At 63.1% G+C, this 12,937-nt stretch overlaps 1 protein-coding gene across 2 annotated transcripts; it reads left to right on the top strand.

Annotated features, from left to right (window-relative positions):
• Positions 1 to 1,484: 1,484 nt before the first annotated feature.
• On the top strand, positions 1,485 to 11,889 carry Fads3 (fatty acid desaturase 3). 2 transcript variants are annotated; one of them, XM_004646724.2, is made up of 12 exons: positions 1,485 to 1,772; positions 8,544 to 8,654; positions 8,802 to 8,999; positions 9,532 to 9,633; positions 9,708 to 9,830; positions 9,910 to 9,970; positions 10,096 to 10,172; positions 10,337 to 10,434; positions 10,587 to 10,683; positions 10,774 to 10,853; positions 10,929 to 11,054; positions 11,654 to 11,889. In XM_004646724.2, exons 1-12 carry the CDS (start codon positions 1,575 to 1,577, stop codon positions 11,703 to 11,705), a joined length of 1,323 nt encoding a protein of 440 aa, XP_004646781.1. In that variant the 5' UTR covers positions 1,485 to 1,574; the 3' UTR covers positions 11,706 to 11,889. The 2 variants fall into 2 exon arrangements, with proteins under 2 accessions (XP_004646781.1, XP_023562850.1); XM_023707082.1 differs by lacking the exon at positions 10,587 to 10,683.
• The last annotated feature ends 1,048 nt before the right edge of the window (positions 11,890 to 12,937 follow it).

The raw sequence follows: 12,937 nt of genomic DNA, 5'->3' as shown, positions 1-12,937 counted from the left end.
GAAGGCTGTGAACGTACCCCCTCCCTGCTGGCTCTGCACCACCATCTGAAGGCTCTAAGGTGTCTCGCAGGAGGATGTGGCGGCCCACAGCAGGGAAAGCAGCGGCGACTGAGCCCATGGCTCCTCGGCTCTCGTGCACTCCACCCCCACACCGGTGGTTTCTGCTTGTGCCCGGCTCTCACTCGGGAATGCCAAGTGGCAGCATGCCCATGCCTGGGCTGCCCAGACCTGGGGAGGAGACGGAGGAGTCTTGGTGTCCCCAGCTCCCAACCCGGAAGCTGCAGGACTCTCGAGTTAGAGCGGCGATGGTGGTGTGGCTGCAGAGGCATGTGGGAAGCTGCCAGCCACTGAGGAAGAGACAGGCTGGCTGCAGGGGGCAGGGGCCCAGCCACCATCACCATCACGGTCACGTCCGGGAGAGGGGCCTGGCCCAGTCTCACCCTTGGCCTGTCCCGGTGGAATCTGTCCAGGCCTCCATCTCTCTGTCCACGATCCAACAGCTGCTGCCGAGATGTATTCAGAAAACATTCCAGAAGATCCCAAACAACAATGGCATCTCCACCTGCTTGGCGTCTGCCTGGACCCAGGAGAACACGGTGGTGACCTGGCTGCCCAGTGCTGCCACCCGGGAGCTGCTGCGGCTCTCCCCCACGCAGCCTCTGGCGGCCCTTCTGCAGCCAGCCCCAACAGGCACATGGACTTCAGGGCTGTTGCTCCCTGACTGTGCCGTGTGACAACCGCATGCACCGCGTGCACCGGGTCTCCCAGGCCACCTGGCGATGAGCTGACCAGGTCCACGCGAGCCCCACTCCCTTCAGTGCCAAGGAGTCTGGAGTCCTCAGGCTGGCGCAACTGGGTTGGTGGCAGCACCGTTTCACACATTACTGCATCAGGGCCAAACACTGGCAAATAAGAGAAATGCCTTGGGTCCTCAGAATAGATTCCGAGGCAGCCTTGTCCCCCTCCCCACCAACGCCCTAGCCAAAGGCCTGGGCTAGTTTCGAGCACCGCTTTGCCCCTGCTGGGGTGGGCTCCTAGCTTTTAGGACCCAGCGTCCAGGGCCCACGCAGCCTTGCTGCAGGACTTGATTGCTTAAGTAAAGCCCTGGCCAGCACGCCAGCGCCAGCGAGGGGCCCCCGCGGGCTCCTAGGCCCCACCCTCTGCCCACCAGGGCAGCTCTGCGCCCTTTACGCAGCCCCCCACCCCCATCCCCGCAGAGGACCGGGCCTTGGGGGCGGCTGGGGGCCACACAGTCACACGCCCTCTCCCCCCGTGGCGTTTCCACCCCCAGGCACCCAGTGGGAAGCCCCGGGCCCCGGTGAGTACAACCTGATTCGTGGCTCCAGGGGGCAGCGCGGTGCTGTCCCCACCCCTCCCTGCGGCCCACCGAGCTGGGGGCTGGGGCTGGGGGCTGCAGGCCGGGCGGCGGGAGGGGCACGCGGCGGCCAATGGGGCGCGGCGGGCGCGGCAGAAGGCGGGAGCCGGCTGGGGAGGCGCGTTCACGCCGGCAGCTCGCAGCCCCTGGCGACCTGCCGCGGGGACCTGGGTGCCTGTCTGGACCGGAGCGCGCGGCCATGGATGGCGTCGGGGAGCCCGGCGCGGACCGGGGAGCTCCGCTGCCCACCTTCCGCTGGGAGCAGATCCGCACTCACAACCTGCCCGGCGACAAGTGGCTGGTCATCGAGCGCCGCGTCTACGACATCAGCAAGTGGGCACAGCGACACCCAGGCGGCAGCCGCCTCATCGGCCACCACGGGGCAGAGGACGCCACGGTAAGGACTCTGTGGGCTGCAGGGGGCCCTGAGCTCCGCCCGGGCCAGCCTGATAGGGTGCGGCGGTGCTAGCTGGGTCCCAGCCCTGCCGCTCTGGGCAGGTGAGCCCTTCCCAGCGTCCCCCAGACCAGGCAGGGGCACCGAAGCGCACCGGCCCCAGGGCAAGGAGGGGAAGGATGGCCCAGTCACTGAGAGCCTGGGCATCCGGCGGGGGCTGGGCAGCACCGGGAGGTCTGGGGCTGAGCGGCCCAGGGCTGGTGACTCACCTCAGCTGAGGCCTTCGCCAAGGCGTGTTGGGCGCTCCAGGGCACTGTCACCTTGGAGGAGGCAGGCCGGGACCCAGTGCCCCACCAGGCTGGCCGTGTAGAGGCTGGACCTGCTCTGTGGCAGCCCATGGGCAGAGGCACTGGCCACAGGAGGTCTCCAGCCCGAGGTAGGTAGGAGCCCAGGTGTCCTTAGCCCTTCACTCCTCTCGTCCAGCATGAAGCAGATGTACCAAGGAGGACCCTGAAACTGCTGCGCACACGGAGCCAGCCCTGGTGGCTGCTGGCCCGAGCAGCCCAGCCCTGTGGCACGCAGCCTCTCTGTGCACGAGGGTGCCGGCATGTGCCTGTGTATGGCTCTGCCTGTGCTGGGCAGGGCGGGAGCTGGAAGGGCCGAGGGAGGAATGCACTCACGACTCTCGCCTTCCCTGAAGAGCCAGGCCAGGCCAGGCCTCTCCTGGGCCCCAGTGCCTCCTGCAGCTGGAGGCCAGGACCTCCATGGGACAGTCTTGCTAGTGATTCCTGGCTCCTGCTCTGACCTTGGAGGCTCTTGAGTGACCTTGGTCCTGGCCTGGCCTGGCAGCCTCAGTTTCCTCTCCTGTAAGTGCACAGAACTGCTGCGTGGCCAGCTGGCTGGAGGCCGTCACCACTCTGGCTCCAGTGGTGTTGCTGATCCCCAGAATTAGCCCCCCACACAGAACTCGTGGGGCACCCTGGCCTGGCCCGACCTCTGCGGGGTAGGAGGGTTTGCTGCCCACCAAGTGCAGCTCCCGGGGCCCCACGGGCCAGGCTTGTGGGAATACTGGGGCCAGGGCTGAGGGGTGGGGCAGGGCGGGGCGGGCCGCCCAGGCTGAGCCGAGCAGCCCAGTTCCTGGAGCCTGAGCCCACAGCTGCTCAGGCGTCCTCCGGGAAACTCCCAGAGTTCCTGTGCGTGTGCATTTGGCCCCTGGCTGTCCTGGGACTCAGCCTGGTGCCCTGTGGAGGGAGCTCCGGGCGCCGGGCCAGGTTTGTCCAGAGTCATCTTTGCCCCAGGAATGGCAGAGCTGCCCTAAGGCGAGGCCAACGCTGGGGTCAGGCTGCTGGGCCCCACGCTGCACCAGGCTGGGAGCTGAGGCCCTGTCATTGTTGGGGGCAGTGGTACACAGGCAGCTGTAGGGCAGGTCAGGTTAGAACAAACCCGAGTGACCTGGCACCTGATGTGTACCTCCCAGCGTAGGCAGTGCAGTCCTTTGTGGGGTCACCAAGAGGGAGGGGAAGAAAAGGTAAGGACAAGGCCTCAGGGTACAGTGCAGAGGAGCTGTGGCTGCCTGCTGGGGGAGCAGAGGCTGGGTCGGGCAGGGTGCTCCCCTTCAGAGCAGGGCTGAAGGGTGGCGGGGTGATGGGGGCAGGTGTGGCTGCCAGCATCTTCAGCAGTGGGGAAGGGGCTGGCAATGGCCTTAGTCATGGCCCTACCCCTTGGGTGCCCTCCCGAGTTGCCCCACTTTACAGCTTGGGAAGCAGGCTGAGGTAGAATGACCTGACTTACTGGTGGCCTGGGGCACGTAGTGGCTTGGCTCCCCATTCGCTTGCCCTGCAGTGATGGGTGCTTACATCCATGGCTGGCAGCTTCTGAAACCCGCATGTGGCTGTGGAGTGCATGGGGTGGGGAGTCCTTTACAGCTGCCCCTGAAAGGACCAGTGTAGCCCAAGGAAGGGCGCCTTGGGGTGGGGCAGGCGCTGAGCTAGCAGAGTGAAGGGGCCCCGCAGCGCCGGCACGGCAAGGGCAGGGCGCAGTGCACACTGTCAGGAGCAGCACCAACTGTCTTCAAGCCTCCTGGGCCTCAGTTTCCCACTGGCGGATGGGCCAGGGTACTTTCCCCTTGGGTCCCTGGTGGGAGTGATGCCAGCTGCCCAGGGCCAGGTTACTGTAGGCCGCAGAGCCGTGTGCCCAGGCTGGGTGTAGGGCTGGGGCCTGCGGGCAGAAGAATGCTGAGGAGCGATACAGCCCCAGAATGCTGAGCCCCAGATCTGAGTTAGAGGCAGGGGCGGCATAGTCTTTGGGCTTGCCCTCCAGACAGGGCTGTCATGCCTGGGCCCATGGCCGGCCTGCAAAATCCTTCCGGCCGGAACAACAGGCCCTTCTCCAAACCCTTTCCTGGCTGGGAGGTAGTGGTGGTGGCGTGGGCTGTGCCTGAGGCTGCCAGTGAGGAGAGGGTGTGGGCTCCCCTTGAGGTTCCCAGGGGCAGCTGGATGGGGGTGGAGGCGTGGAGGGGGATGGCCCTTGCCAGGGAGCCTGGGTGCTCTACCACCACCGCTGGGTCCTTGGCTGGGACAGGACTGATGGGCGGCCGCGCCCCCTCATGGGCTGGGGTGGGGAGTGCATGTGCAGGGCTCATGTCCTGAAACCTCGTGGCTCAGTTTCCCTATAGGTAGCGGGAGGTTCTGAGAGTGCTCCCACTGGCCCCTGGGAGTGCAGGCCCTGACTTCCTGATGACCCAACCTGGCACAATGAGACACGCAGGGAGCTTGGAGCCCCCCCCCCATGCACCCCACCCCAGTGCAGGCCTCAGAAGGTGCTCCCCCGTGGCTGGGAAGCTGGGGATGCAGGGGAGGTCATCCTGCCCCACTCTCAGCGTTGGGCTAGGCTGAGGCTGGAGGGACAGGGGGACACATGTCCACGCTACACACCCTGGATGCCAGAGCCCACCCTGACCCGCACTGCACTGGGGGTACCAGGACCATGACGGGGGTGCTGCCAGCTGCCTGGTGCTGTGGGACAGTGGCTCAGTCCTCCCCAGCCCGGGTGTCGCGGGTCTCCTTCCTGACAGAGCAGCGGGCTCTTGGTGCAGCCCGTCTCAGCCCCCTCTCTACCAACTGCTACCTGCACCTGCGGTGGGTGGATGGGACTCGGCGCACCCAGGAGCCCAGGCGCACAGGACACGTGCAGGTGTGTGCGCCCGAGTGCATGCAGCTGCCCCTGGGTGTGGAGGAGATAGCATGCGTGCCATCCTGTGCTGCACACGGCCATCTCCTGGCCTCCGCTCTGCCCTGTAGGCTGGTGAGCACGTGTGCCTGGCCGTAAGGTGAGCCCACAGGCCGCCCTGACGACTCCCCAGGTAGGCATAGTGTCCCCACGGTCACAGCTGCTGGGGTGGGCAGCACCACCGCCCCGCCTCACCTGGAGGCTAGGCACAGTGCCACGGCTCAGGCAGGTGGGGGTTCTACACTGGCTCTGTCCCTTGCCACCCTGAGTCCATGGCTGACCCTTTCTGAGTCTCTTCTCTTCTGGCCAGAGAATAGAAGGTGGTGTCTCTAACAGGGCCGTGAGGGCTGGAACCCTCAGCTCGTGCCTGTGCAGCGTCAAGGCCAAGTGGCATGGTTCCCGCCCAGCGCAGGGCCTAGCCTGTCCCCAGCTGCCCTGCCCACCCCAGAATCTTACATGCAGTGTTGGGGGCTCACACCTCTGCTTGCCACCCCACGGGACACTTGAGGGGCCCCAGGGCTGCCCCGTGGGCCTCCCCTCACACTCGGTGTGCATGGTGTGATGCAGGCGTGTTCTGAGGGCTCTGCTGGCAGAGGCAGGTGTGCACCAGCGTGTGGGGCGCTGGGCTCTGCTCACACACGCTGTCCCGGCAACACCTCTGCCCAGCATGACACAGTTCAGCCTCCAGGGAAGGGAGTGGCACAGCCACATCGGGACTCCACAGACACTCCTCAGTGGCCAGCCACATACAAGACGACACTGCCCACCTCCACTCACGCGTGGCCAGAGCCATTGGATTCTCGGGACCGAGACTGCATGTGGCTATAGTCAGAGATGAATCAGCACTGGTGACTCTAACAGAAAAGGTGGGAGAGGTCTGGGCTAGACAGCATCATCTATAGCGACATCACTATTCTGAATGCCTGATGGACACCGGAAGTGGTTAATTTATGTGTCATCTCTGTAACAAAGACAATTCTATATAAAAAAGTGACTGCTCGGCAGGAGCCCAAAGGGCCCTGCAGCCTGGTGTCTTGGTCTACCCAGCCCTCTGAGGCTGAGGCAGGAAGATCACAAGGTCTGGGTGCCTCAGGAGGTGACGGCCCAGCTCCAGGCTGCATGGGGAGCTGGGCTGCTGTGCCCCTGGAGCACCCAGCTCTCCCCCCTCACAGGCTGCTGGGAGGGAAGGCGGTGTCTGGTGGCTCCGCCTTTTGCCCCTTGCTTCTCCCTGGGCCTGGCAAGGGTCCCAGCCCCCAGTCCTGGGGCTGCCCGGGGCCAGTGAGACAGCAGCGACAGGCAAGAGGTTGGCAGGGCCCAGCCACTGTGACTCTACAGTGTACGCTAATCAGCATTTAGTCACCGTCTGTCTGTTGTAGTTTGGGGTTTTGTAAGGGGCACAATACAATATAGGACACATTTCATAAGAATTATTTATTTATAGTAGTCACCCAAAGAAGCATATATAGAGACTGTGCAGGAAAGCCACACACTAAAGACCAAAGAATTTGGCTGAGGGCCTGGATCCCATGGCAGTGTCCTGCCTGAGTCCAGCTGATGGCCTAGAGCTCATAGCAGTGCCCCCATGAGTCCAGCGGGAGGCCTGGAGCCCACGACAGTGTCCCATGCAGGCCTGTTTCAAGGATCTGTACCAGAAGGCTGAGGGATCTGCACTGGAGCTAGGAAGCAGCGCTCTAGGTAAGCACCAGAGCTCCCCCCAAAAGTGCCACAGCCATCCTCAGTGACAATGAGGTCCCAAGCTCGTCTGACAATCAGAAAAGCCGAGTTCCCAGTAGGAAATCCAGCTCAACAAGCTCCCGAGACTGAGCCATGTACTATCTTCCCCTCTGGAGCCAGGAAGCGATGGTCAAAGTGAGGACCAGAGCTCCCCCAAAGTGAACCATAGCCATCCCTGGTGACAACACGATCCCGAGTGCATCAGGAAAGCCAGCATGACAGGGTCCTCCAGGAGAACCAGCAGCACCCTACGCCTCCTGACAGCTTCCCCTCTCCAGTTCTGCCGCTCATGCTTGTGGGCCCCCACACCCAGCGCCGTGCTGGTCCAGTTCAGCTGGGTGTAGCAGGCTGACTATGGGGCGCGGCGTGTGCCCTGCTCACAGCCTGGCCAGGTGACCCCTCAGCCAGTCGCCCTGCCTTGGGCCTGGGCGGCCTGTTGGGTGTGACCACAGACGTCCCTGTACTCCAGCAGCCTGTACTGGAAAAGCCCTGTGGGGCAACAGCGTGCAGGCACCGGGCCTCAGGAAGTACCCCGAAGCCAGAAAGCTGAGAACAGGAGTGGCCATTAGACAGTGTGCAGACAGTGTGGCACATGCTTAAGCTTTTAAAAATGTGCGACAGTAAAAGACACTGCCAGGAGCCCTGAGAACCCTCCCTCATTCAGACAGGCTTTCTGCAGCGGCTTTGGGGTCTGTTCATTTTCTCTTTTTCTTTCTTTTTGGAGACAGGGTCTCACTATGCAGTTCAGGCTGACTTTGAACTCACTGTGTACCCCAGGCTGGCTTTGAGCTCCAGGTGACCCTCCTACCCCAGCCTCCTGAGCAGGGATTATGGGTGTAACAGGTTGTAACGACCACACCAAGCTGTAGTTCTCTTTCGGCTGGCATTTGCCTGGTTGTCTGGGATCAACTCAAAACATTTCCTTTTCATGGTCATCTTGACCGTGGGGCGGAGCCACAAGTTACAGTGCAGGCTGGGTGACTGAAGTGGGCAAGTGCACAGCCTCATCTTCACCAGCTGCCTTGTCGCCAGACGCCCCTCGTGGCAGCAGTCCCCATACTTTGGGCCACACCTCCTGGGACAGGAAAGAGGGCTCCAGAGCTGCTGCAGAAAGCAGCAGGACTGGGCTGGCAAGATAGCTCAGCGGAGTAAGTGCCCACTTAGGCAAGCACAGGGGACACCACATGCCACACTGGTCCTGCCCCCAGGCACAACGAGCCGGCCACCGAGACGGAGCATGGTGGTGCACACCTGTAATCCCAGTGCTGGAGAGGCTGGAAACAGGATCACTATGAGTCAGCTGTGTAGTGAGACCTTGTACTAAATACATACATTTTTAAAAAGAAAGAAAGCAGGACCAAGCAGGTGTCAAGGTGAGGGGAGCCTTGGAGAGGCGTCCATACGCCTCTCCCTGCGTAAATTTGCTTTAAGTTGAGCACTCACCTGCACTTCGACTGCATTTGTAATGTCAGGTGGGGACAGTGACTGTCCCGAGCGGAGGCCAGACACAGCAGAGACGGGACCCCGCGGGGCCTTTGGAGCCAGTCCTGCGTGGTGCGCACTCAGCGTGTGGAAAGCTTTGTGGCGGTGGCTGAGTGTGCTCTTGAAGGGCGAGCTTAGGGGTTTTTCCTGGAAACCTGGATTTTACGTGATGGGCCACACCTGGTACAGGCCGTGTGGGGGAGGCCCAGGTGAAGGGTGTTGCTCAGTGATCCCGGGCCTGAGGGCTGGGCAAGGCTGGCCTGCTTCCTTCGCTGGGCGCTGCAGCCCCCCCTGCTCGCCTGCCCTCCTGATCATGCTCCTGTCCCCCAGGAAGCCTTCCACGCCTTCCACCAGGACCTCGACTTTGTGCGCAAGTTCCTGCGGCCCCTGCTGATCGGAGAGCTGGCCCCGGAGGAGCCCGGCCAGGGTGGGCCTCAGGATGTGAGTGGCAGCTGGTGGCTTGGGCTCGGGACATGGGGGCGGAGCTCAGCCTTGCCGCCTCTGCACCCTGGCACAGGAGCAGTGGGCTAAGGCCCCAAGTGGCAGTGAGCAGCCTTGCATCCCGCTGACAGCCTCTCTGCCACACAGGCCCGGCTCATCGAGGACTTTCGAGCCCTGCGCCAGACGGCCAAGGACCTGAAGCTGTTTGAGGCCAACCCCACCTTCTTTGCTCTCATGCTGGGTCACATCTTGGCTATGGAGGTGCTGGCTTGGCTGCTCGTCTACCTCCTGGGCCCTGGCTGGGTGCCCAGCACCCTGGCCGCCCTCATCCTGGGCGTCTCCCAGGTGACCTGGGGCGGCCCAGGGTGCTTGGTTGTATTTGCTGAGTGCATGGGTGGACAGCAAATGAGTGAAAGGGGGGGAAACCAGGGGCCAGGCTGTGCTCTGCCGAGCCGGGAAGTTGACTGTTATAAGGCGAGGACACAGGCAGCAGCCAGGAAGGGGCATTCAGGCTTGGACAGGAAGTGCTGGGCGTGTGGGAGGGGCTGCCCCACAGGGCCAGCCTTCTGGGGTTCCTCCTGCTGGTGGACAGGGAGGCCGTCAGACCCCAGGGTAGACTGGCTGTCAGCAGGCCAGGAACCTCTGCAGCCAGCCCTGCACAGAGGCCATGGCGGCCGGTGGAGCCCAGAGGCTGGGTGCTGCCTGGGGCTCCAGGTTCTGTTCTCGCTGGGAAGCAAAAGCAGCCAGAGGCTGAGGCCTTCCCTTGGGGTGTGGGTGTGAGCCCTGACCTTCGCAGGCCCCCGAGTGGGGGCAGGGCAGCCAGAGCAGGGGGGAGGTGCTCGGGTCCCCACAGCCCTGCCTGACTCCTGTCCTGCAGGCTCAGAGCTGGTGCTTGCAGCATGACCTCGGCCACGCATCCATATTCCCTGCCTCGCGCTGGAACCGCGTGGCACAGCAGTTTGTCATGGGGCAGCTGAAGGTGAGCGCAGGGCAGCCATGGGGCCAGTGGGCACTGCCAGCTGCTTGGCCCTGACCTGACTGCCTGCCCTGCAGGGATTCTCGGCCCGCTGGTGGAACTTCCGCCACTTCCAGCACCATGCCAAGCCCAATGTGTCCCACAAGGACCCAGATGTGACCCTGGCACCCATCTTCCTGCTCGGGGAGTCTTCCGTGGAGGTGTGTGGGCCCCTGGCACCTGCCCTGGCACCTGCCCTCGCCCGGGCCCACAGCACCTAAGCCTCACCTGTCTCCGCAGTACGGCAGGAAGAAGCGCAGATACCTGCCCTACAACTGCCAGCACCTGTACTTCTTCCTCAGTGAGTGGCGGAAGTCCTGGAGCGCCCTGGGCCTGGACCTGCCGCTGCCCCTGGGGCGGGGAGGTGCTGCTGGCCTGGCTAGGCCAGGCCCCGGTGCCCAGTGCCTCCCCTTTTGCACCCTGCAGTTGGGCCCCCGCTGCTCACCCTCGTGAATTTCGAGGTGGAGAACCTGGTGTACATGGCGCTGTGCCTGCAGTGGGCGGTGAGTGGCTGCACGACCCCGGCGGGCAGAGCTGCCCACGCTCTTGTGGCATCGTCTTCTCGGGGTCAGCCCTGAGCAGCCAGCAGGACCCATCCACACCCAGGGAGCGGGCACCCGGGCCTGTGCCCTGACCCCACTTGGTGCGGCCTCTCCACCTCTTGCAGGACCTGCTCTGGGCTGCCAGTTTCTACACTCGCTTCCTCCTGGCCTACGTCCCCTTCTACGGCATCCGTGGGGCGCTGCTGCTCTATGTGGCTGTCAGGTAGAAGAGGGTTTGGGTGTGGGGAGTGGGCACCTGCGGGCCCCCATGCTGTCCCCCAGGTGGGCTGCACTGCCATCTGGGGGTAAGGTGCGTTGCCCCACAATGCACATGTGGGCAGCTCGGCCAGATGTGGGCGGCATCGGCTTCCTCAGGGTCCTGGAGAGCCACTGGTTCGTGTGGATCACACAGATGAACCACATCCCCAGGGACATTGGTCATGAGCAACACCGCGACTGGGTCAGCGCGCAGGTGGGTGGGCCTGGGCTGGGGCTGGGAAGCCAGGGGGAGAGCGTCAGCATGGAGCTGCCCTCACCTGTGCCCACCACTCGCTTGTGGCAGCTGGCGGCCACCTGCAACGTGGAGCAGTCACCCTTCATCGACTGGTTCAGCGGCCACCTCAACTTCCAGATCGAGCACCAGTGAGTGGGGGCCGGCGGGTGGAGGCCCCGGCAGCTCTGCCCAGGTGACCCAGCATGTGGCCCTGTCCCCTGCAGCCTCTTCCCCACGATGCCCAGGCACAACTACCGCAGGGTGGCGCCACTCGTCAGGGCACTGTGTGCCAGGCACGGCCTGCTATATGAGGTCAAGCCCTTCCTCACCGCCATGGTGGACATTGTCAGGTAAGGCCACGCTGGCCCACACTGCCCCAGCTTGACTGGGCCCCATAAGCTGTCACAGGGAGAATTAGGGCATCTTGCAGACAGGTCAGCTCCAGGGCTGGTAGGGAGACAGAGGCGGCCCCCGAGACACACAGTTTACAGCAAACATGGGATGTGCTTTGGCAAAATAACAATCTTAGCAAATGCCAAGGTGGGCAGGTGGGACGCAGAGGCCAGATGGGGTGCAGGGCTGCCGGAGTGGGGGGTGGCACTGCGGAACATGTTCCAGGCTTTGGGCACAGAGGCTGGGGCTGGGCAAGTCTCATGCAGTAGAATGGGAGGTGGAGATGTGGGCACACAGGGGAGACTGAAGTGGGAAGCAGAGCCTGCAGGATGTCCCACGCTGCCAGGAGCCCAATCGGCTGAGCAGGCAGGGCTGGAGCACCGTGTCCTGACCTTGGGCCCAGCAGGGTAGCGACAGAGAGGACTTGGTGGAGGGACCGACCTGGTCCTTGCCCTCCTGTCTCACCTGCCCCAGGGCTGGGCACTCACACATGAGTCTTGGGACCTCAGGGCCTGCAGGGTGTCTTGGGGTGAGTTCTGACTCTGCACCTCCCCAGGTCCCTGAAGAAGTCCGGTGACATCTGGCTGGATACCTACCTCCACCAGTGAAGTCAGGAGCACACAGCCCCCAGGCCCAAGCCTGCACCCTGCCAGTGGCCGCTGCCCACCCTCTTGCAGCCCCTGCCAATGACCCTGCTGGCACGAGGGAGGGTGTAAGCACCAGGACAGCATGTTTTCCTACACCAGAATTGGAGAAAACTATTATTTTTATATAAAAGCTGATTCAGATGTACAGTGGCAATGAGTTTGTGGGGCTGGGGCTGGGGTCTACCCAGCTGTCAGGTTCAGGCTGTGGGACACAGGGTGTGGTAGGCAGAGCACCTCCAGAGCAGGTTGCCCCCCAACCGCAGGGCCTGCTTCTCCTTGGGGCATCTTGGTCTGTACTGGGTCCCTTCAGGACTGGAAATGGCACAAAAGCCACTGAATGTTCTTGCGCATTCCAGGCAACTCCGTGGGCAGAGAGCTGGGGAGACGCACGCCCCAGTGGGGCAGATGGGCCTGGTCGCACTGGGGTTGGGGTGTAGAGAGCCCAGTCCTGCCATGGCCAGGACTCAGGACTGTTGAGACCTGAGAGGCTCAGTCTCTCTGTGCCTCGTGCTAGCTCCTGGGTGACAGAAAATAAAGGGTCCCACTTTGCGCACAGGGCCTACACTCGGTCCACCCCTTGCCCTGTGGTCCAGATCTCATTTTCTTCCTGGGATCCGTGGGGTACTGGTCACCCTTGAGAAGAACTCCTGCCTAAGCTCAGTCTTGAATGCCCAGCTGTCCCGCCCATCACGCACTGCCCTTCTCTGCTTGATGGTCATCAGGAGTGGTCCAGCATAGTCATATAAAGATGCTGGCCATGACCAGAGGAACCCCGAGGATCCTGTGCCACCAGAGCTGGCACCGCGTGGGGCCAGCTATGCTCGCTGATGCCCCTGTGGCGCAGGACTATGCCTGTCCATCTACAATCTTTTTTTTTTTTTAAATGTACTTAGTACAGGGTCTTCAGGGTCTCACTCCACAGATTGGACTCTGTAGTGATGCTCCTGTTTTCAGCCTCACAAGTGCTGGGATTACAGGCTCTTGTTGGGATTACAGTCTCAGTCGCTGTCTTGGCGCACCCAGGGGCAGGGCTGGCACAGCACGCCCGGTGCAATTGGTTTTAAAGGACCCTGGAACCTCCCTGTCCCACTGGGGCCGGAGGAACAGCCAGCCCTGCTCCGGAGCTGCGCACCAGCCCCCCCCCCCCATTTCTTATTCAGTCACAGAACAAAGCACAGGGCACAGCCAGCTTG

Source organism: Octodon degus, unplaced genomic scaffold, assembly GCF_000260255.1.
Source record: "Octodon degus isolate 3935 unplaced genomic scaffold, OctDeg1.0 scaffold00279, whole genome shotgun sequence".
In the NCBI taxonomy this organism is placed as follows: Eukaryota; Metazoa; Chordata; class Mammalia; order Rodentia; family Octodontidae; genus Octodon; species Octodon degus.
The sequence above is the reverse complement of the archived record's forward strand: the minus strand, read 5'-3'. Positions and strand labels throughout refer to the sequence as shown.